Source organism: Perognathus longimembris, chromosome 20 (genome assembly GCF_023159225.1).
Source record: "Perognathus longimembris pacificus isolate PPM17 chromosome 20, ASM2315922v1, whole genome shotgun sequence".
Taxonomy (NCBI): Eukaryota; Metazoa; Chordata; class Mammalia; order Rodentia; family Heteromyidae; genus Perognathus; species Perognathus longimembris.
Window position 1 is genome coordinate 27,841,853 of NC_063180.1, and position 24,586 is coordinate 27,866,438.

A 24,586-nucleotide genomic window follows, 5' to 3' on the forward strand; every position below is an offset into this window, starting at 1 on the left:
GGTTGTGCTGAATCTAAACCATTTGTGCTAAAATTGCTACACCATAAACTACTTGACAAAGCCATTTTGAAATCAGGCTCTATAGCTGACTTAGATTCCCACAGATTCTAGGAAATGCCTGAGATAAGCAAGCCCTGAGACAAGCAGATTAACTATGTCTTCTGGTGTGAACAACTAATTAACTCTTCAGGAAGCTCCCTGCTAACTCTAACCACCCCGAATGTCTCCAGCCCTGCGACAATCAGATATGCCATATCCTCTTGTTTGAACAACTGATTGCTGTAACTTTGCAGGAAGCCCCCTGCTAACTCTAGTCACCCCGGAATGTCTCTAACCCTGAAATAATAACCTGATTTGGGGGTTCTTTGTTCCCTCAGGGTAGGGAGGGGGAGGGACGGAGATCTAGCTTCTTTGTAGGGCTTGGGTCTCTGATAGCTGGTCTCCCGTTGGGTGAGGGGGTAATGGGGGACTCACTGATCCCGGATTGTGTGTGTGTGTCCCGCGCAGCCGTTGGTCCTTCAGGGGGTGGCGAAGTGTCGTGGTGGCATCCCGGTTCCCTCCTTCTGCCGCGCTGGGTTCCCCAGCCGCCATCCGTCCAAACCCGGTGTGGACCCGAACTTCTCATCACTGCCATCATATGTCTTGGTCCGCACCCTCCCTAGTGACCGTGGGGTCCCCCGCTGTCTGAATTCTGCACTCCCGGCAGCCTGTCTGCCGATCACCGGGTTCCCCTTTCCCAGCCTGGCCCTGTTTGGGCCAGGGTCGGCTGGTGGGGGGAGGGTGCCTCAGAGATTCTCCGGCTCCATGTAGGTTTTTGGCTCTTCTTTTTTATTCCTTTGTGTTTTCCTGCGTATCTCCACTGCTTCTGGCTGCTGGTTTTGCTGGGTTCTTGATGGGGTGTTGGGTGTTGGCGTTCCCAGCTCGCTATTCAGTTGGAGCAAGTCGGGGTGCCTCCCTACTGTGTCGGCGCCATCTTTCTCCTCCTGCTTTTGCATTTTGGAACGTCTGGCTCTTGGTGGTCTTCTTGGTGGTCTCCTCGCTACATGGGCATTTCATTTGGTGCATTGGCCGGGAAGCCCCCAATGATCCCTGAGACCCCAGACCCCGAAGGTAAGAAACAGCGCTGTTGATTTTGTGTGTCTGTGTCTGTGTGATTTGTAGTTTCGTTTTCTGTTTTGGCCGTCCACCTGAATCTGAATCTGAACCTGTAGGTAGTGAAGGAGCAGCCGGAGCGGACGCGCTCGTATAGGCAGTCCTGGAGGACTTGGGGGACACCTCAAGCCCTCCACAGGGGGCTCAGAAAGCTTCCCACTACCAATCTGAACCTGAACCTGAAGGAACTGACCGGGAAGGCCACCTGGCAGTCGCCCGCCCAGTCCACTCTGTATTCAGGGTTGTCTGGCTGGCTCCTACAGAGGAGCAGGAGAGAGACAGTCTAGAGACTGTGTGGTCTGCTCCCTCACAGGGGCAGGAGAGACACAGTCGAACCTGTAAGCCACAGCTCTCTGAAAAGTCTGTCTGTAAGTGTTGCCTGTTCTTTGTGCCTTTAATTATGTTTGTGTTTCTTTATTGCGCTGCGCCTGACTGACAGACTGACGATAGGGAACGTCCCTTCCACTCCCCTAGACTGAACTCTAGCTCACTGGAAAGAAGTTAAGAAAGGAAAGTGTGTGACTCTCTGCTCTTCTAAGTGGCCCACTTTCCATCTAGGGTGGCCACCAGAAGGGACTTTTGACTTGAGTACAATTCTCAAAGTGGAGGACTGTGTTTTTAATTCCTTACATAGTCACTTGGAGAGAGTTGGTAGATAACAACTTCTCCGGGCCCCTCCTGTGGTTCCGTCCCTTCTTACCCACCCCTCACCCCCAGTCCTCCATAGTCTCTTTGCAGGTTTTTGTCCAGAAGGAGAAGAAAGAAGATCATGGAAAAGAAAAGCCTCCAGTGTTCCAAGGGGGCTCCGAGGAAGCTGAAATCTTTCCTCCACCCTATGCCCCTCTGTACCCCCTTTGTTGGCGCAGGCAGCCTAGGACATGGATGCGTCAGCCCCAAGTCCTGACCCGCAGCCACTGACAGGGGCGGTTGAGGGGACAGCCTAAGCCACCAGTAGGCAGCGGGGAGTGACCCACGCAGCGCTGTCATCTCTGTGTTGTTTGTGATTCTCACAGTCTCTTTTGTGTCAAACCTGAAACCTGCATAACCTGTTTTGTTATTTAGTTCCTTTATATGTTTTGCATCAGGCCTGTATGTATTGTCTATTCTGTTTTATTGGAATTGTTTTACCTCTTGTTATTTTGTGGACTGGTCATGATGTGGTTAATTGGACTTTGATGTAAAAGAGAAAAAGAAATGAAAGCAAAAGGGCCTAGGACAAGATTGAGTCCTGAGGAGACTAGGTCTGGTGGTGAATTAGGAAAGGAAGTAAAAGTAAATCTAATCGGAAACTAGAAAAGATTGTAGAAGGTATAGTTGAGGTGCATGTTCCTTTTTCGCTAAATGATTTATCCCAGGTTGAGGCCCGCCTGGGGTCTTTTTCCTCCAATCCCACTAGTTACATCAAGGAACTACGGCATGTGCTCCAATCATATGAGGTAACATGGCATGATGTGTATGTAATCTTGAGTGGCACACTAATGCCAGGGGAACAGAGGGAGGTTTGGGAAAAAGCCCGCCGCTATGCAGACGAGGCCCACCAAACCACCCCAGATCACCCAATTGGGATAGAAGCTGTGCCAGACCACTGGGATTACAATTCCCAGGAGGGTTGCCAAAGCTGGAATCGTTTTATTACCTGCGTGATGGAGGGTCTCAAACAGGCAGGCCGCAAAGCCATTAATTATCACAAAATGACTGAGGTAATACAAAATAGAGACGAGAGCCCATAGGCTTTTTGGGCTAGATTATGTCAGACTATCCTCCAATATACTAACTTAGACCCAGGGTCTGTTGATGGACAATGCTGCTTAATGACCCATTTCATTAACCAAGCAGCCCCAGATATTCGAGCCAAGCTAAAAGCACTAGAAAAGGGGCCCCTAACACCTGCGGGTCAGGCTATGGAGGTGGCCTTTAAGGTGTACCATGGCAGGGAGGAAAAAGCCCAGAAACTAAAGTACCAAATGCTAGCAAAGATCCACCAGCCTCAGACCTGGCAACCAGCCCCTTCCCGATGGGGTCTACCTGGGTCCTGTTATGGATGTGGAAAAAGGGAACACTGGAAGGGATCCTGCCCCTAAGGAAACCATGCTACTGATGTGGCCAGCGAGGCCATAAGGGCACAGACTGCCTGCAGCCAAGGAAACCAACTGGGCCATGCCCGTGGTGTGGAAACTTAGGGCACTGAGCTGTGGACTGTCCTCTCAGGGACAACGGCCATCCACCCATGCTCCAGTGCCCCCTTCCAATATTCTGGCACTGGCTGCAGAAGAAGACTGAAGGGGCCCTGGACTCCTGGACCCAACCACTCCCATCACCACACAGGAGCCCAGGGTAGTGATCATGGTTGCAGGTAGGATGACCTCATTTCTGGTGGACACAGGTGCTTCATATTCGGTGCTCACTGAGATTCAAGGCCAAACCTACCCAGCTGAAACCTCCATAGTCGGGGTGGAAGGTAAACCTTACAAGCCCCAAAAGACACCCCCTGTTTTTTGCCTTTTCTCAGGAGTGACCTTTTACCACTCCTTCCTTGTTATCCCCCATTGCCCAATCCCGTTACTGAGTAGAGACCTTATGGCCAGATTTGGGGCCTCCATTACCTTATGCCCCTCCCAATTGACAGAACAAGATAATAATTTGGCCTCCCCTATGATTTCTCTATTGATGGCTTTAGTGGACTCGCCTGGAGACTGCTCAGGGTTCCCTTTTCCCGCCTCCAAAGTGGATCCCACAGTGTGGGACACCCACAACCCTCTGTTGCCAAATACCACCCCCCATTCACATCTCTCTGAGGGACCCTAGACACTTCCCTTCACAACCCCAGTATCCGCTCTCCCGCCGCAGCCTCTTGGGGCTACAGCCAATTATCCAAGAGCTACTAAGGAAGGGGTTATTATGCCCTGCTAATTCCCCTTATAATACACCTATCTTAATGGTGGCCAAGCCTAACGGCTCATTCCACCTGGTGCAGGACCTCCGCCTTATAAATGCTGCTATTATTTCTTTACACCCCATCGTGCCTAACCCTTACATGTTACTTTCTACAATCCCCCCAACAGTTACCTTTTATTCAGTATTAGATTTAAAAGATGCTTTCTTTACTATTCCCGTATCTCCTTCTTCCCAGGACCTCTTTGCATTTACGTGGACTGACCCTGTCACCCAAACCTCAACACAGCTCACCTGGACTGTGCTGCCACAGGGGTTCTGGGACAGTCCCCATTTGTTTAGCCAATCCTTAGCAAGAGACTTAGAAGACTTGAACTTAAGCCCATCCACCCTTATACAATATGTGGATGATCTTCTCCTTTGCAGCCCCACCAAACTATTGTGTTACAATCATACTGTAACACTCCTTAACTTTCTGGCCTCCGGGGGATACTGGGTCTCACTCAGTAAGGTGCAGGCTGTCGAGCAGTCTGTGACCTACCTGGGAGTTCAACTTACTCCCACACACAAGGCCATTACAACCCCCAGAAAGCAGTTGATTGCTAACTACCCTACTCCCTCCACTAAGTCTGAGCTTCGCTCCTTTCTGGGCTTGGCTGACTATCTCAGGGCCTGGATCCCCAACTACTCTATCTTGGCTCGCCCCTTATATGAAGCAGCCAGAGGATCACTGAAGGAACCCCTTTTACGCCCCTCCTCTCTCATCTCCCCTTTCAGGAGGCTACAACAGGCCCTGTCACAAGCCCCTGCCCTCAGGTTGCCAGATCTTACACACCCATTCCTTCTGTATGTAACTGAAAATCAAGGCTTTGCATTGGGTGTTCTAGGCCAAAAGAGCAGACCTTCATTTGCTCCAGTTGCCTACCTATCGAAACGTCTGGATCCAACTATTAGGGAATGTGCCCCTTGCCTCCGCACCCTGGCTGCCTCCTCTGTCTTAATACAAGAATCAAAGAAACTAACCTTTGGCACAGCTCTCACTATTCTCTCCCACCACCACCTTTCTGAGCTGCTAACCTACAAGGGGCTACATACAATGCCTCCCTCCGGTATTCTCTCTCTACAGGTGTCCCTGATAGAGGACCCGACCCTAACCTTCCAAACCTGCCCCCAACTAAATCCTTCTACCCTACTACCCATTCCAGATATGGAAACCTCGCTGCTACACTCCTGTGTGGAAACCTTGGAGGACCTGCTGCCTCATCCAACCCACATCAGTGAAGGACCACTAAAGGACTCCCATTTTACTTGGTTTACAGATGGCAGCTCCCTCTTCTGGAAAGGTTCATGGGTGGCTGGGTATGCTGTGGTGTCAATCTCTGGTGTTGTGGAGTCTGGTCCCCTGCCTCTCCAGACCACCAATCAACAGGCTGAGCTAGTAGCCCTAACAAGGGCTTTTCACCTGGTTGCAGGCCACTCCCTGACAGTATATACAAACTCTAAGTATGCCTTCTATACTGTCCTTTCTCACACAGCCATCTGGAAAGAATGCGGGCTTCTGACAACCAAGGGGACCCCGGTCATAAATGGCCCCTACACTAACAAGCTTTTAGAAGCCTCCTTTCTGCCCTCAGCCATTGGCATAGTCCACTGCAGAGCCCACAGGTCAGATGACTCCTTTATAGTGGAAGGAAACAACCTGGCTGATGAGACTGCCAGGCAGGCTGCTATGTCCTCAAAACAATGGGCACTAGTACTACCAATGACAGAATGTTCTACCTCTCCCACCAGACAGGACATTCTTAAATACTTACACCGTCTTTTTCATCCTCACACAGGCTTCTTAAGGGAATTCCTTAAGCAGAGCCTCCCTCTAACCCCGGCCAACATACAATTTCTCACACAGCTTTCACAAACCTGTAAGGTGTGCCAAAAGGTGAACCCCATCACCAATGTGTGCCCACCTCCTTTTCCAGCCCATCAGGCTCAAGGTAACCTCCCAGGGGTGGACTGGCAAATTGATTTTTCCCACATGCCAACAATCTGCAAGTACATTGTAGACACCTTCACGGGATGGATAGAGGCATTTCCCACCACAAACAAAAGAGCCTCCTCTGTGTCTCAGCTTCTTTTACAGGAAATAATTCCCCGCTTTGGCCTTCCAGCCTCCATCCAGACCGATAATGGCCCAGAATTCGTCTCCTCTGTAACCCAGCTCCTGGCCAAGTCTCTAAATATCTTCTGGCACTTTCATATTCCCTACGACCCTCAGTCCTCAGGGAAGGTGGAACGTGCCAACCGGTCCCTCAAACAGATTTTAACCAAGCTGTCCCTTGAGTTACAACTAGACTGGTTAAAGCTCCTACCCCTGGCCCTTCTCTGCCTGCAGGTTCTACCTAGAAGGCCTTTGATGATAAGTCCTTTTGAGGTGATATATGGCTGCCCACCTTTGACTCCCTGTTCCAAGCCTCAGATTCCCCCCTACCCCCACCTAATGCTGTCTTCCCTCCTTCAGCACCTGCACACTTTCCTTTGGAAGTATGCTAACCAATGCATCCCCAGGCCCTCCTCATCTTCCGAGCCCTCCATTAAGGCTGGGGACCTGGTGTACATTTCAAAGAACTACCTGCCACAGACATCAAGTCCCACCAAGCTCTCTGCTAAGTGGGATGGGCCTTATCCAGTAACCCTCTCTGCCCCTACAGCTGTACAGGTTCAGGGACATCCACACTGGATCCATATCCACAATGTCAAACGACACCTATCTGAACCACCCTTGTACACCTGCAAGCCAACTGGACCCCTGTCTTTACGGATAAAGTTGGGACCCAGCCTCCCTCCAGTTACTGAGGACCCAGAGGATCCCACAGCAGACAAATAACACCTCTATGACCTCAGCCAACTTGGACAGTACTGGGTCTCCTTTTTTCCCCTTTCTGACTACCTTGCCCCCTTTCAGCAGGAAGTAGATCCAGAAGAAAATACCTTTGCCCATACCCCCTTGCCTGGTACTGCGCATAATAAACAACAAAGGGGGTAATGTAAGCTTATAGATGTCCCCCGGCCCATAAGCTCTGCCCTTGGCAATGCGACTCTGCCCCTGGCTACCTGAGGGGCAGGCAGAGCATCTCCCACCTTAGTTGCATGAGGGTATAAAGACCCCCCAAAAGAGAGTTCAGGTGCCATTTTCCTCTCCTCTGTGGGAACTTGGCCTTGCCAGTCCTGATGGCAATAAACTCTTTGCTCTATATGACTTTGTCTATGATCTGTGGTTCTTCGGGGACAATTTTCCTTTCAATACTAACAGTCTTGAACATGTTCACACTCACATGCACACACACATACATATTCAAAAGATCTTAAAGCGCACAAAATAAACATCAGCCATACATTTTCCAGTGGCAAGAGGTATTTTTGTCAATCTTACTCCTGCAACATGCAAATTTTAAGACAAAACTTTAACAAATGATTTTAGCATTCTCCAGCCTTGTTTTCCAGGGCTTGATAGTCTTAGTAAAACATTTTAGCACACCAAATAATTTTCTGCTGAAGAAGGCTGGGTGGGGGGTCCCCCAGAGTTCTTTTTGCAGACACTCACACTGATTGTGAGCTCTCGCCTGTATATCTTATGCAGGTTTGACACAGAAGAGACTGTCAGAATCACAAACAACACAGACAACAGAGCTGCACGGTGGGGTCACTCCCCGCTGCCTGCAGGTGGCTTGGGCTGGCCCTGTGTCCACCCCTGTCGGAGGCTGTGGGTCAGGACTTGGGGCCGAGACGCCTCCATGCCCTGGGCTGCTGACACCAGGACTGGGCGGGACCCTCCAGAGCAGAGGGCACAGCTGAAACATTCTCCTAAGAGTCCTCCTCTTGTAACTGGGGTGGGGAGTATGGTGGGGGAAACATTTCCTCCTCCGTGCTTCCTCCCTGGAGGACAGGTGGGTACAATTTCTTCTCTTCCTTCTTGGTTTCTCTCTTGTCTGGATGGCCCGAACAAGGGGAGTAGATTAGGTGTTGCAAAGTCCTGATCTTACCTAGGTCAAAGCTCCCCTCGGGTGGCCAATTAGTTCCCTCAAAGGTGGGCCACTCTGACTTGCACAGGGTGATCCACTTTTCCTTCTTAAGGGCCACACCTTGGTTCTGAGCTATCTCCTTAACCTCCGTCCAGTGAGCTAGGATCAAGTCTAGGGGGCTAGATGGAGGTTCCCAAGATAGAATGTTACCCATAGCTCTGATCAGATGTTCAGTCCAAAAGGCTACAAAAAAACAAAACAATTATAACAATACAAAAGGAGGAAAACACACAGGCCTGAGAAAAAGAAAAGCTATGAGTTGGAGATCTCCCAAGTTGGCCCACAACCTACTGCAAGATGCAGAAGGAGTGGACCCAAGTTGGCTCACAACTGCCTGCAAGGGTGCAGAAGGAGTAGACTCAAGTTCAATGCAGGGTTCCAGGGGTCCCACTTCAAGGGTGGAGAGTCTGGGGCTTCCCCCAGTCTCTACAGGATTGCAATGCAAGTGCGTCTGCTTCGACAACCCCTTCAAGAAATACGAGTCAGAACGGCCATCCTCAAAAAGGAAGCAAAGCAGACAAACAGACAAATGACAGGACAAGACAAATGAACAGCACTGTTTTCATACCTTCGGAGTCTGGGGTCTCGGGGGTCTCCAGGGCTATCCCGGACGAGCCCCCAACTGTTATGCCCAAGTCACGAGAAGACCACCAAGAAGACCACCAACAACCAGACGTTCCGAAATGCAAAAGCAAGGCTTTATTCAAGCGAGCCGCAGCTCGGGCCTCATCCTACACTCCGACGCAGCGGAGGTTAGGAGGAAGCCCCAAGCTGCAATTTCACAGAGCTTATAAAGGCAATAAACAAAGTTACAGCAATCAGGTGTTCAAGCAAGATTAGGCCATGTAGGCTCTATTGTTGATGATCCTCCTGTCCCTTTCCTGTGATTGTACCTGCACTATCACTGTATCTTATCTGAGTACATTGGAAACCGTGTATACTGTATTAAAACTAGGAAAGTGAAAGGGAAACCAAAATCGAGAGACACAAGATAAAAAGACAAACAACTACAAAAGCAATACTTGCAAAACTGTTTGGTGTAAACCAACTGAACAACTCATGGGGGAAGAGGGAAAAGAGGAGGGGGGAGGGGGGAAGAGGAAGGAGGTAACAAACAGTACAAGAAATGCATCCAATGTCTAACATATGAAACTGTAACCCCTGTGTACATCACTTTGACAATAAATAAGAAAAACAAAAACAAAGGGCCAGTGATGACCCACAGGGTTCTAGGATGCTGGGTCGATAGCTGCATCCAGCCTCTCTACTATGGGTACTACACAAGAGGGCGCCCCACTCACACTTACCTCTGGAGGTCTCTAAGAACAAGAGACGTTCTATGATGTCAAAAATAATTTGAGGTGAAAGCATTGGGGGCCCTCTAGAGCAGCAGGGAGAAGTGAAGTGCAGCTCTTGGGGCCTTGGAGTTCAGGGGGTACCTCCCCTAGGAATCAAGTTAGTCCTTCTCTCTGGTGCCTGGCCACCTGCCAAGACAACCTGAGGTCTGGGGTCTTGTCTCCTGGGGAATCTCACTGGGTCCTCCATAATGTTCATGGGGGACCAACAGGAGAGACCATGCAGACACTGAGTACAGCCGAAAGGAAGTCTTTATTACTGGCTGGGACTCTACTGGACAGCTGGGCACCCACAAAAGTGCAGTGTCCAGTCTGGTCTCATGGCCTTTTTTTTTTTCCAGTCCTGGGCCTTGGACTCAGGGCCTGAGCACTGTCTCTGGCTTCTTTTTGCTCAAGGCTAGCACTCTGCCACTTGAGCCAGAGTGCCACTTCTGGTTGTTTTCTATATATGTGGAGCTGGGGAATTGAACCCAGGGCTTCATATATAGGAGGCAAGCACTCTTGCCACTAGGCTATATTCCCAGCCCATCATGGCCTCCTTTAAAGCAGAAAGCCCATCCCCCTTATTTGTTCAGGAGAGAAAAGTCCCTAATGGTTCTTTACTACAGGTGCAAGCCAAGCATTAAGTTACTGGAATTCAAACAATGCTGTAAGAAATTATGAATGGGGCAACATGAAAGTTACCATGGCATTTCTATAATACACTACTATGTTTATCTCTATAACTTGTTATTATGATCATCTCCACAACCCCTTACTAAGGTTGCTACCTAGAACCAGAAAGGAACAGTGGCTACATATATCTTTAAATGTCAAACTATAAGGAACTTGTCTCACGGGTGGGGGTGCAGTCCTTTAAGATGAAGTCACAAAAACAAAATGGAGTTATAGAATCTAAGAGTTAACTCTAAAATTATGAAATTTGACAATCCCTATTACAGTAGTTTTGTTTATATAGCACTTGATTTAGACTCTACACTCTGCACTCGCCAGGGACAGGATCTAGTTCTTTTTCACACTGGTAATGGATGAGATATAGCCTTGCTTTATACCCAGGTCGGCCTGTACTCTACTACACCTATTATGTGTTTCCTGAAATATCTAGGATGACAGATGTGAACCAAGATGCTGAGATTTGTTTTTTGTCACACGGAGTCTTATGAAAGTGTTTTGCTCAGGCTCACTATCACTGCAACCATCCCCGTTTCAGCCTTGTACATGGCTAGGATAACAGGCATGCACCATCTCACCCATCTAGTACTTGAGATCAGGTTTTATGAGCTTCTTGCCTAGGCTGGGCTTGAACCTGAACCCTTTTTTTTTTTGCCAGTCCTGGGCCTTAGACTCAGGGCCTGAGCACTGTTCCTGGCTTCCTTTTGCTCAAGGCTAGCACTCTGCCACTTGATCCACAGCGCCACTTCTGGCCGTTTTCTGTATATGTGGTGCTGGGGAATCGAACCCAGGGCCTCATGTATACGAGGCGAGCTCTCTCGCCACTAGGCCATATCCCCAGCCCCAGAACCTGAACCCTTTTGATTCACCATCACAGTGTGAGCCACTGCATCCATCTTGCATCAGCCTTTGGTTTAAGTTGTTATTATTATGATTATCATCATCATCATTATTATTAGTCAGTTGGGAGGCTTGGATTCAGGGCCTGGACACTGTCCCTGAGCTCTTTTGTTCAAGGCTAGCACTCTACCATTTTGAGCCACAGAGCCACTTCTGGCCTTGTCTGAGTAGTTTATTGGAGATAAGACTTTCCTGCCAGGCTGGCTTCAAAAGGCAATTCTCAGATCTCAGCCTCCTAGTAGCTAGGATTACAAGTATAAGCTACCAGTGCCAGAAATACTTTTTTTTTTAATTATTATGTCATAAAAGGTAGTCTGGAGGAATCTTTGTAAAACTTACAGAAAGGGGGCCATGGGAGTATCTCAACAGTGAAGTTATTGTCTTCACAAGACACTGAGTTTGCTGCCTGAACCTCAAACAAAATACAGTTAGAGAAACTTTCAATGTAGTTATTGAGACCCAATGATCTTTTACTGTTAGGTCACTAAGCAAACAATGAGTAAGGAAAATTACAACTGCTACCTAACTAGCAGTAACCGAGGCACCAGAAGATGAATCTTTTAAACTTTTTACAGAATTTAACACTGAATTTTTCTACATTACCTAATGAATTGTGCTGAGTAAATATAAGGAGTAGAAGTACTATACTTGGAAATAAAGTTCAGTATTTACCGCAAAACAAAGTGTCATTACTTGTTGGTTTTTCAGACAGGTACTTGAAAACATATAAGCTTCAAACATATATAGATCCAGCATTGTGATATAAAGAAAAGAAGTACAGAAAGATCTGTTGTGAGGAACACGGGGATTTTAGAAATCTTAAGCAATCGACCATGTTTGACATGGACCAGGAGACATAGTGTCTGGTCAAGCAGTAAACCTGTGTAACTGCTGGTTCATGAACATAATGCAGGATCAGCTCAGAATTCCATCATTGTCCTAAAAGTATGACAGGCTGCGTATGAGGTCTAACCTCATGTACAATATCAGCAGGTCTACCTAAAGATGATCTAGTTGATGTTCAACTAAAATGTACCATGAATTTGACAAAAGTCACAAGTTTTAGTTTTATTATATTACTATAATCTGTTATACATATATATATATATAAATTGATAGTGGTGATTCAAATGTAGGTTAAAAGAAAACTGTGTGTCAGCTTTTCTGTACTAGGTGGCTTTTGACTGCAGATTCAGTCTCTCTCTTCTTGTAGATAATCAGAATTACTTCTCTTTGCTGAGTCCATTTTTTTGGTAGTTCTAGGGCTTGAACTCAGGGTTTGGGTGCTGTCCCAGAGCTTCTTTGGCTCAAAGATAGTGCTCTAGAACTTCAGATATAGCACCACTTCCAGCCTTTTCTGAGTAATTTATATGAGATATACTCACATACTTTCCTGCCAGGGCTGGCTTCAAACTGCAGTTCTCAGATCTCTGCCTCCTGAGTAGCTAGGATTACAGGCATGAGCCAGCAGTGGCCATTGTTTGTACATAGTACTTTGGTAAGAAAAGAAATTGCATCATGAAGTGATGACCGACATGAACCAAGATAATGGCTTACGATTTTTTTTTTTAACCCAAACTTCCCTATTACTACAACCATCCCAATCTCAGCCTCCCACATGGATGGGATGACAGATGGACACCAACATACCCAGCTCGTACTTGAGATGGCCTCCTATGAACTGCTTTCCTCAGCTGACTTTGAAACTGAATCCTCCTGATTCAGCCTTACAGGTGTGAGCCACGGCATCCATCTTAGATCAATCTTTCATTTAAACTACTATTAATAATAATAATTGTTATTATTATTAGTCAATCATGGGGCTTGAACTCAAGGCCTCCATGACATCCAAGAGCTCTTTTGCTCAACACTAGCACTCTACTATTTTGAGCCACAGCTTCACTTCCAGTTTTCTGGTGATTAATTGGAGACAAGAGTCTCTCAGACCTCCCTGCCTGGACTGTCTTCAAACTGCAACCCTCAGACTTCCTGAGTAGCTAGTATTACAGGAATAAGCCACCAGTGATGGACATGAATTTTAATTTTTTAAATTAGTAAATAAAGGTCTGGGGATGGGGCTTAATGATAGAGTACTTGCCTTGCATGCATAAAGCCCTGGGTTCCATTCCTCATGAACCACATGAACAGAAAAAACTGGAAATGGTGCTGTGGCTCAAGTGGTAGCGTGCTAGCCTTGAGGCTCAGGGACAGAGTCCAGGCCCTGAGTTCAGGCCCCAGAACCAGTAAAAAATATTATTAAGTAAATATATTTTTAAAGTATTCCTTAAGAATCTATAAAAAGGCACTGATTTCTAAATTCAACACTTGGAGACACTAGTAAAATGAAAATAATTCAAGAAATATTTTAGATTCATATTTAAGTATTAAAGATTATTTTTCAATAAAATAATAAATTTAAACAACCTTTTTTCTAAAATATTATTTTAAATAAAAAAATTATTGTTCTTATGAGTCCCAGATGTTTTTGTAATCATTACTTACCCTCAAAATTGAAGATTGTAACCTTAAATATTATGTTCTGATTTTACTATATAACTGGTTTTTTGTGGTACTATACATCTTGATGACCCTATTGAACACAAAAATACAAAAACAGAGAAAATATTTCAAACACTGTTTGGTGGTTCTTACATCATATTTCATTTTTAATAAATGGTAAAGAATATTTTTAAAGTTTAAAGGATCATCTTAATTTCTTTAAAAATTAAGTTCAATCAGTATAAGTTACTTCTAATTAAAACAAAAATTTTGATATTCTAACCAATAAATATACATCTGTCATTTGCAATTATACATTTGTGAAAGATTCTTAAAATTATTTAATCAGACAAATTTGTAACTCTAAGAGATATTTTACCTGACAATAAAACCTAACCAAATCATATTGTAGCTAATTATTAGTTTGTCAGATCATTTTTAGCTCTTAACTTTAAATTCAAATATTAAATATTTCTTAAAAACTAGTTAAGTAAATATTTATTTAAATTTAGTAAAATTTATCATGTGGTTAAGTGTGATAAAATATAAGTGCATAAACATCTAATATGTATATTTTGAATACGATATTACTTATTTTTTTATTAATTGAACACAATTTTTTTGACAAGGTGTTGTGCAAAAAGGGTACAGTTACATAGTAGGGCAGTGTGTACATTTCTTGTGATATCTTATGCCCTGTTTTTCTATCCCTTCTCTAGGTCAGGTAGACATATATACAATATACAAGGTATCAAGAACATATACAGTAGCCACGTGGCCACGCCCAAGAAAGTTCGCCTAGGGCTTTAAATGTAATGTCAATATTAGACAATATGTCGACAGTAGTCTTATATGAACGTACATACATCGCTTTTGAGCTATTGTATTCCCCTGAGAGGTCACTAAAAAAATAAAAAGAATCTGTGCAAAGAGGGGCATAAGAGTATTGCAGCAGTTAAGTACTTGCCTATGCAACACCCCCAAGTTTGTTGCCTGAACCTCAAATGAAATAATTATTTAAAATTTCAATGTAGTTTTGAAGGCCTAGAGATCTTTTATTGTTAGTTCGCTAAACAAATAATGAATAGCAAAAAGTACAGTTGCTGTTTTTTAGCAGTAACAGAAGTAACAGAAAATGAATATTTTCATCCTATTTTACAGGACTTACACTTCATTTTTTTCCATTACCTAATGTATTTTGCTGAGCAAGTGTAAGGAGTAGAAATATTAATATTAAATAAAGTTCAATGGTTGCACAAAAACTAATGTTATTACTGGTTGATGTTTCACATGAGTACCTGAAATCATATGAACATTACATCAGATTTTACATTTGCATCATAGTTTTCTTTTTTGTAGCACTGAGATTTGCACGCTGCCCTCTGAACCCTCTGGGGCAAGCAAGGTTCTACTCCTAGAGAAACATGCTCGACTTTTTTACTCTGGTTATTTTTACCCAGGTCAGCCTGCACCCTAGTACTCCTATTATGTGTTTCAGAATATCTGGGATAACAGATGTGTACCAAGATGCTGAGATGTTTTTGTTGTTGTTGACATAGTGTATGAGGAAATGGCGTACACCATCACACCCAGCTAGCACTTGAAATGGACTCTTATGAATAGTTTACCTGGAGTGGCCTTGATCCTCAATCTTCCTGATTCAGTCTTACAGGTGTGAGCCACTGCATCTATCTTGGGTCAGTCTTTGATTTAAACGATTAATAGTAGCAGCAGTAGGAGTAGTAATAAGCCATGGGGTTTGAACTCAGGGGCTGGGCACTATCCCTTGGCTCCTTTATCTCAAGGCTAGCATGCTACCATTGTGAGCCACAGTCCTACTTCTAGTTTTCTGGGTGATTAATTGGAGATAGGTGTCTCTTGGACTTTCCAGGCTGGGCTAGCTTTGAACCATGATCCTCAGATCTCAGCCTCCTGAGTAGCTACGATTACCAGTGTAAGATACCAGATCCAGGCATAATTTTTAATTATTAAATGAGTATATAATAAAAGGAATTCTGTAAGAATCCATGTGAAACTGACAAAAAGAGGGTGATGGCAGAATCTTAGCAATGAAGTACTTGCCTACACAGAACCCTGAGTTTGCTGCCAGAACCTCAAATAAAATAAAGTTACAGAAAATTTCAATGTCATTATTGAGGCTTAATCTTTTAGTGTTAGTTCACTAAGTCAATAATGAATAAGGAAAGGTAAAAATTGCTGTTTAATTAGCAGTAACAAGAATTAACCAAACAGTAATAAGAAGATGAAGGTTTTCACCGTATTTTACAGGACTTACAATTAATTTTTCTTCATCACATAAGGAAGTGTGCTGAGTGAATGTAATGAGTGGAAATATTAAACTTAGAAGCCAGGTGCTGTTGGGTCACGCCTGTAATCCTTAGCTACTCAGGAGGCTGAGATCTGAGGGTCATAGTTGAAAGCCAGACCAGGTAAGAAAGTCTGTGAGACTCTTATCTCCGATGAATCACCAGAAAACTGGAAGCAACTCTGTGGCTTAAGTGATAGATTGCTAGCCTTGAGGTGAAGAGCTTAGGGACAGTGCCCAGGCCCAGAGTTCAAGTTTCATGATGAGAAAAAAGAAAAAGAGAAATATTAATCTTGGAAATAAAGTTCAATAATTAGCACAAAAACAAAATGTTATTACTTGTTGATGTTTCACATGAGTATCTGAAAACATATTAACTCCAAACATATTTAGACCCAGCATCCTAAGGTAAAGAGCAGTCTAGACAGATCTCTCTTGGGGGACATGGGGAGTTCACAGATCTGAAGAAATCCACCACGTTTGACATGGACCAAGAGACATAGCGGCAGTCAAGCAGTAACCTGTGTAACTGCTGGTGCCTAAATGTAATGTAATGAGGTGCCAGACTTTGAAGTCAGGCCCCACCACGTGAACCCCATTTTAGAATCGAACCCTGAGCCAATCAGATTTGTACCTGTGTTCTAATCTCGCTTGCACAGCTGATTGTTGTAACCTTGTTCTTTGCCTTTATAAGCCCTGTGTAATCACAGCTCGGGGCTTCCTCCTAACCTCCGCTGTGTCGGTGGGTAGGACGAGGCCCGAGTTGGCAGCTTGTTAAATAAAGCCTTGCCTTGCTTTTGCATTTCGGAGTGTCTGAATCTCGGTGGTCTTCTTGGGGGTGGTCTTGCAACTTGGCACAACATTTGGGGTTTCGTCCGGGATAGCCCCAGAGACCCCGAGATCCCAGACTCCGAAGGTAAGAAAACAGCGCTGTTCATTTGTCTTGTCCTGTAATGTGCCTGTTTGTTTGTCTTGCTTTTGCTTATTTCTTGAAGGGGTTGTCGAAGCAGATGTACTTACTTGACAATCCTGGTGAGACCGGGGGATGTCCCAGACTCTTCACCCTTAAAGGGGGATCTCTGGAGCCCCGCTTTCAACTTGAATTCACTCTTTCTGCATCCTTGCAGGGGGATGTGTGGGCCAACTTGGGAAATCTCCAGTTTTTCTTGTTCTTGATCTTGCCTATGTTTTTTTCCTTCTGTATTAATTGTTTTGGTTTCTTTTCTTTTGTAGCCTTTTGGACTAAACATCTGATCAGAGCTATGGGTAACGTTCTATCTTGGGGTCCTCCACCTAGCCCCCTAGATTTGACTCTAGTTCACTGGAAGGAGATCAAGGAGATAGCTCAGAACCGAGGTGTGGCCCTTAAGAAGGAAAAGTGGATTACCCTGTGCAAGTCAGAATGGCCCACCCTTGAGAGAGTTAATTGGCCACCTGAGGGAAGCTTTGACATCATTAAGATCAGTACCTTACAAAGCCTAATCGAAGCCCCTCGTTCAGGCTATATAGACCAGATTCCTTATATAGACACCTGGAAAGAACTAGTTGACAGGGACACTCCAGCTTGGGTTCGGCCTTTCTTACCAACTCCCTCCTCCACTCCTTCCCCTACCCCAATATTCACTCAAAAAACACGGGGTGCCAAGAGAGAACCTAAGAGGGGAGAAAAGAAATTATATCCACCTGTCCTCCAGGGAGGAAGCACAGAGGAGGAAATGCTTCCCCCTCCATACGCCCCACCCCAGTTAACTCTCCAAGAGGAGGACTCTGAGGAAGATGTTTCAGCTGTGCCCTCCGCCCCGGAGGGCCCCGCTCAATCAACTCGCCGGCGCCAAAGAATTACATCTCTTCACAAATCTACTACCCTTCCCCTACGCCCTATAAGTCCTGTGGATGCGGACAGTCGACAACAATTCCAATACTGGCCATTTGCTACTAGTGATCTTTACAATTGGCGTGCCCAAAATGCCCCCTTTTCTGAGAAACCTCGGGACTTAATTCGCTTGTTTGAAACTATACTTTTCACTCACCAGCCCACTTGGGATGATTGTAGCCAGCTTTTACAGGTACTTTTCACCAATGAGGAGAGAGGTCGTATTCAAGAAGCGGCCCGGAGACTTATCCCTGGCCCCAACGGAGCACCCATCACGGATCCTGCCTTGATTGATACCTATTTTCCCCAGACCCGACCAGCATGGGACTACAATACGGCTGAAGGTAGGGAGCGACTCCTTGTCTATCGCCAGGCTCTGCTGGCAGGTCTCAAGGCGGCGGCTCGCCGACCTACAAATATGGCCAAAGTTTATGATATCAGACAGGGAGAAAGTGAAAGTCCGGCAGCATACCTTGAGCGTCTTATGGAAGCCTTTAGTCAATACACCCCATATGATCTTGAGACCCAGGAATCTGCTCAGATGATTATGTTTGCCTACGTAAATCAAGCCGCACCGGATATAAAGCGGAAATTGCAGGCTCTAGACAGGCTTGGGGAAAAATCTATTAGGGATCTAGTAGCAGTGGCGGAAAAGGTTTATAATAAGAGAGAAACAGGAGAACGAAGACAGGAAAGGAGTCTGGCTAGGATTTTGGAACAACAACAGAAGGAACTCAGGGAAATCCTGACCTCTATGCAGGCAGGAAACTTTAGACAGTCCTCCTCTCCAAGTAAGGAGCAAAAGCCCAAACCCCAACCAAGGATGGGGAAGAATCAATGTGCTTATTGCAAGAAGGAGGGGCATTGGATCAGAAACTGCCCAGAGCTAGCCCAGGAAAAGGAGGAAAAACATAAAGTAGGATCAAGAGTGTTGTCAACCTTAGAGATGGCTGAGGACAGTGACTGAGGGAGTCGGGGTTCAGATCCCCTCCCTGAGCCCAGGATAACATTAAAAGTGGAGGGGAATCCAGTCATGTTCATGGTAGATACGGGAGCAGAAAATTCAGTATTACTAGCCCCGAGAGGGCCGATGTCCACTAAAACAACATGGGTCCAAGGTGCAACGGGCACTAAACCCTATAAATGGACTACTCAAAGAACAGTGGACTTGGGAGCGGGCCAGGTAACCCACTCGTTTTTAGTCATCCCTGACTGCCCCTATCCATTGCTTGGACGTGATCTCTTAACGAAAATGAAAGCTCAGATACAGTTCACAGACAGTGGGATTTCTGTGACGAACTCAAGAGAAAAGCCTGTTAGTATACTAATAACTAGCAAGTTAGAAGAAGAGTATAGGCTATACCAGCATCTCAAGCCCGAGTCTCCAGAAAATGAGTGGCTACGGGCGTTTCCCCAAGCATGGGCAGAAACTGGGGGAATGGGACTGGCAAAACATCGTCCTCCAATTTTTGTGGAACTTAAAGCCGGAGCTGACCCAGTAAGAGTTTGCCAGTACCCTATGTCACTAGAAGCAAAGAAAGGGATCACTCCTCACATCAGAAAATTATTAGATTTAGGAGTTCTGAAGCCCACCCAGTCAGCCTGGAATACTCCATTATTGCCTATAAAAAAGTCTAATTCCAATGATTATAGACCAGTGCAAGACTTGAGAGAAGTTAACAAGAGAGTAATGGACATTCATCCAACAGTCCCAAACCCATATACCCTGCTGAGCTCCCTGTCACCGAGCCATGTGTGGTATACTGTGTTGGATCTAAAGGATGCTTTCTTTAGCCTGCCCTTAGCCTCACAGAGCCAAAGCTACTTTGCATTTACTTGGCACGATCCTGAAATCGGGATAAGCGGTCAATTGACCTGGACCAGGCTGCCTCAAGGATTTAAGAATTCGCCTACAATCTTTGATGAGGCGTTACATGAAGACCTAAGTGAGTACCGCTCCCAAAATACTGAAATAAGTCTATTGCAATATGTAGATGATTTGTTAATAGCTGCTCCAGACAAGGATAGTTGTTTAAAGGGAACAGCTAGGCTCTTAAAGACTCTTGGCAATTTGGGCTATAGGGCCTCCACTAAAAAGGCACAAATTTGTAAACCTGAAGTCACCTATCTGGGCTTCATATTAAAAGAGGGCAAGCGTTGGCTGTCAGATGCACGTAAAGAGACTGTGCTAAAAATTCCTGTGCCTAAGTCAGCGAGACAAGTCAGAGAATTCCTGGGAACGGCGGGTTTTTGCCGGCTGTGGATACCTGGGTTCGCTGAGATGGCCAAGCCTTTATATGAAGCCACCAAAAACCTCCCAGAATTTCATTGGACTGAGCAGATGCAAAAAGCCTTTGAGGCAATCAAGAAAAGCCTTCTAGAAGCCCCAGCCTTAGGCCTACCTGACGTGAATAAACCATTCACATTGTTTGTGGCCGAAAAGAAAGGAATAGCAAAAGGGGTGCTCACCCAGCCAATTGGGCCCTGGAGACGACCGGTCGCCTATTTGTCAAAGAAATTGGATCCTGTCGCCGCTGGGTGGCCTCCGTGCTTAAGAATAATAGCTGCAGTAGCCCTCTTGGTACCAAGAAAGGGGGCTACTGACAGCTGAAGGAAAGGCCATTAAAAACAGACAGGAGATTTTAAGCCTCATCCGGGCCCTATGGGAACCAGCAAAGATTGCCATTATGCATTGCCCGAGTCATCAAAAGGGAGTTGATTCGGTGACTAGAGGGAATAATCTGGCTGACCAGGCAGCTAAGGAAGCAGCCCTCCATCCCAGAGCAGAAGTATTGACTGTAGTAGACCCAGGACCACGAGCTTTGCCTCCTGTACCCCAGTATTCCCAGGAAGACTTGGAGTGGATAAAAAAAATTCCCATGACCCACAAAACCCTGGACAGAGAAGGAAACGATGACTGGTGGAAAACTGGTGAAGGGAAACTTATCTTGCCACAAAGGCTAGGTAAGGGGATCCTTAAAAGAATCCACCGAGCTTCTCACATGGGAACCCGAAGAATGCAGGACTTGCTCCGACATTCCAAAGTAAAAATTAGACAAGGAGATCAACTTATTGAAAATATTGTTAAAAATTGCAAGGCCTGTCAGCTTACCAATGCCCCCAATCAACAAGTTACTAAAGGAGCTCGCTTCCGTGGGGATAGGCCAGGCGTGTATTGGGAAGTAGATTTCACAAAAATCAAACCTGGAAAATTTGGATACAAATATTTGCTAGTTTTTGTAGACACCTTTTCAGGATGGGTGGAAGCCTATCCAACAAAGCATGAAACTGCGAATATAGTGGCTAAGAAGATCCTGGAAGAAATCCTACCCAGGTATGGCTTCCCATCCACCATTGGGTCGGACAACGGACCGGCTTTCGTTTCAAAAGTAAGTCAGGGAATAGCCGCTGCACTGGGGACAGATTGGAAATTGCATTGTGCTTGTAGACCCCAGAGTTCAGGACAGGTAGAGAGAATGAATCGGACTCTAAAAGAGACCTTAACTAAATTGGCCTTAGAGACTGGCGCAGACTGGGTGTCACTCCTTCCTTTTGCTCTACTTAGGGTAAGAAATTCTCCCTATCAACTTGGCTTTACTCCTTTTGAAATAATGTACGGGTACCCTCCGCCCATTATCCCTAGCCTTCAGACTGAATTGCTCACTGATTTGGATAATGCTGAATTTTTGTGTAAACTCGATTATTTGCAGCTCGTGTACAAGAATGTGACCCCAACTTAAGGCATTATATAATTCTGCTTCTGTCCCTACTCCCCCATTTATTCAGGCCAGGAGATTGGGTGTTCGTCCGGAGGCATAACTCCAAATCCTTAGAACCACGATGGAAGGGACCCTACGTGGTGCTACTGACTACTCCCACGGCCCTTAAAGTAGATGGCGTCACCACTTGGGTCCATTGCTCCCACGCCAGGCCAGCTGACCCCTTTGCCCTGGATGACAACTACCGTGATGGAACATGGGAGGTCTCCAAGCACCCAACTCAGCCGCTTCGCCTTCGCCTCAAGAAAAGAAAGTTAGACTGAATATTGTTATAATTTTCTTTTTGCCTTCTTTCCTTACTACCCTGGCTAGTGTTGATGTCATTTTGGCAGCTCACTCCAAAGTGAGGTGACCCCCTTATTTTAGGTAGTTTTGAGCTTGCTCAGGAATACGGGTATAGCCACCCGACCCTTAGAGCACAGTTGAGAAGTTTATGTATTATTTTGTTGCTTACATTTGGATACTAAACACTATAGAGCTAATGGTAAGTCTGTATAGCTGAAAGTTAATTTTCAGTTTGCAGCAATCCTGCAGTCCCTTGGAAAAGTAGACTAAGGTTATAGGTTCCTGGCTAGGTAAGGTCAACGCCCCTGAGTCAGCCTGAAGAAATTACAGAAGATGGATGATCTTCACCCATCAGCCCCCCTTTAAAATCAAGGGACCAGAGTTGTTTTGGGGAAGATGAGGCAGGATAAACTAGAGGCATGCAAAACAGAAGTACAGAGACTATTCTTGTAAGAAATGGTGACAGGCCCTTTGGTTACTACATTGGGCCCTACTGGCCCATGCCTTACCTCTATATCATCCCCTAGACATGCAAGCCATTGAAATGGACAGAATGGAGCCATGATTGGCTCCCAAGGTACCAAAAAGAAAAAGGGAGAAATGAGGTGCCAGACTTTGAAGTCAGGCCCCACCACGTGAACCCCATTTTAGAATCGAACCCTGAGCCAATCAGATTTGTACCTGTGTTCTAATCTCGCTTGCACAGCTGATTGTTGTAACCTTGTTCTTTGCCTTTATAAGCCCTGTGTAATCACAGCTCGGGGCTTCCTCCTAACCTCCGCTGTGTCGGTGGGTAGGACGAGGCCCGAGTTGGCAGCTCGTTAAATAAAGCCTTGCCTTGCTTTTGCATTTCGGAGTGTCTGAATCTCGGTGGTCTTCTTGGGGGTGGTCTTGCAACTTGGCACAACAGTAAGACCAGCCCAGAATTCCATCTTTGTCCTAAAAGTATGACAGACTCAGTATGAGGTCTAACCTCATGCAAAATGTCAGCAGATCTACCTAAAAATGATCTAATCAATGTTGAACTAAAATGTAGTACGCGGGCTGGGGATATAGCCTAGTGGCAAGAGTGCCTGCCTCAGATACACGAGGCCCTAGGTTCGATTCCCCAGCACCACATATACAGAAAACGGCCAGAAGCGGCGCTGTGGCTCACGTGGCAGAGTGCTAGCCTTGAGCGGGAAGAAGCCAGGGACAGTGCTCAGGCCCTGAGTCCAAGGCCCAGGACTGGCAAAATAAATAAAATAAAATAAAATGTAGTACGCATTTGACAAAAAATGAGTTCCACAAGTTTTAATTTTATAAAGTTACTATAAATTTGATTCAAATGTCAGTAAAGAATTCTGTGTGTGTGTGTGTCTGTGTGTGTGTGTGTCTGTGTGTCTGTGTGTGTCTGTGGGCTTTTCTGTATTGCGTGGCTTTATACTAGAAATGCAATCTCTCTTCTTGTTGTAGATATTAAGATTTATTGCTGTTTCTTGAGTCTTTTTTTCCCCTGGTCCTGGGACTTCAACTCAGGGCTTGGGAGCTGTCCCTGAGCTTCTTTGGCACGAGGTAGCACTCTACCACTTCAGACATAGCATCACTTCCAGCTTGTTCTTACTACTTTACTGGAGATAAGAGTCTCACAGGCATTCCTCCCAGAGCTGGCTTTAAACTGTGATTCTCAGATCTCAGCCTCCTGAGTATCTAAGATTAGAGATGTAAGCCAACAATGGCTGGATTTCTTGAGTCAATTTTCACAGGAGTAGCATGTAAGTTATAAAATTTTCTGTCAGCATAGACCTGGTTTCTATTTTCATAGACAGATGCCTCTTAGAATTAGACAGAGTGGTCATCCAGTGTTCAGTGGGAGAGTTGCATTCAGGATTTCTATAGTCTGTATCTTAGAAGGTAAAAATGTCTAGAATAAGTGAGTGTGTTGAAAAGCTCACAAAGATAATGGGGAAACATTACAAAGATGTAAAACATGTCTCTGAGCCTTGATTATTTAAACTTTGTTAACTAGCAAATAGAACTTCAACTTGGAATATGATCTTGTTGCATTTTTTTTTCTACAGTATTCAACTAAAACGAACTGACACAAACAACAAGTAACCCTTTATCAGTTTAAAGTAATCACTGGGGTAATGCCAGATGGCAGTGAATTTGGATAATCTCGAGGCAAAGTGGGAGAGCTATCTCCATTCCTTTCCCTAGTCTAGCCTGGTCTCACATAACTACATAGCCCCAGCAAAACATATGTTACTCTCTCCCACCATTTAAGGAGCAGAAACCAGGGGCAGATGACAGTGGAGTCATGTTTGCTCCCTGCTCTCACACACATGTCCAGAGGGCCCAAAACACCATATACTTCTCAGGAGTTGATCTGTACCTTAAAGTGCTTATGCAGAAACTTACACCAGGCTTGGCCTTGTGAGTTAATATGTCTAGACAGCTAAATACCAGCTGGAATGCTCTGATGGCTTTGATGGGAACAGCCTCAGACCCACAGCATCATGAGGAGAAAACTATTTTAGAGGCACTGGGGTTAGAACTCAGGGTTTCTGATTTGTAGGAAGGTATGCTTCACCTTAAGTAAGACAAACGCTTCTCATTTGTGCTTTGTGTTACTTTTCTTTAAAAAAAAAAAAAGGGGGGGGGGAGGTAATACTTCGTGAATTTGTATGTTATCCTTTCCCAGGGACCTTGCTACACTTCCGTGCACCGTTTGCACTTTCAGCACACGCTTCCTCGGACAGAGGATCTCCATGCTTGTCCACTGCCCTGAGACCTGA

At 45.4% G+C, this 24,586-nt stretch overlaps 1 protein-coding gene across 1 annotated transcript in view; it reads left to right on the forward strand.

Annotated features, from left to right (window-relative positions):
* Positions 1-1,043: 1,043 nt before the first annotated feature.
* LOC125368173 (zinc finger protein 551-like) overlaps positions 1,044-24,586 on the forward strand; it is a 36,321-nt gene continuing 12,778 nt past the window's right edge. Inside the window, exons 1-6 of the mRNA XM_048369028.1 lie at positions 1,044-1,110; positions 1,212-1,243; positions 1,891-2,008; positions 5,250-5,387; positions 6,210-6,433; positions 6,560-6,727. Of these exons, the coding sequence (XP_048224985.1) occupies positions 1,044-1,110; positions 1,212-1,243; positions 1,891-2,008; positions 5,250-5,387; positions 6,210-6,433; positions 6,560-6,727 (747 nt within the window). The remainder of the gene's footprint in view (positions 1,111-1,211; positions 1,244-1,890; positions 2,009-5,249; positions 5,388-6,209; positions 6,434-6,559; positions 6,728-24,586) is intronic.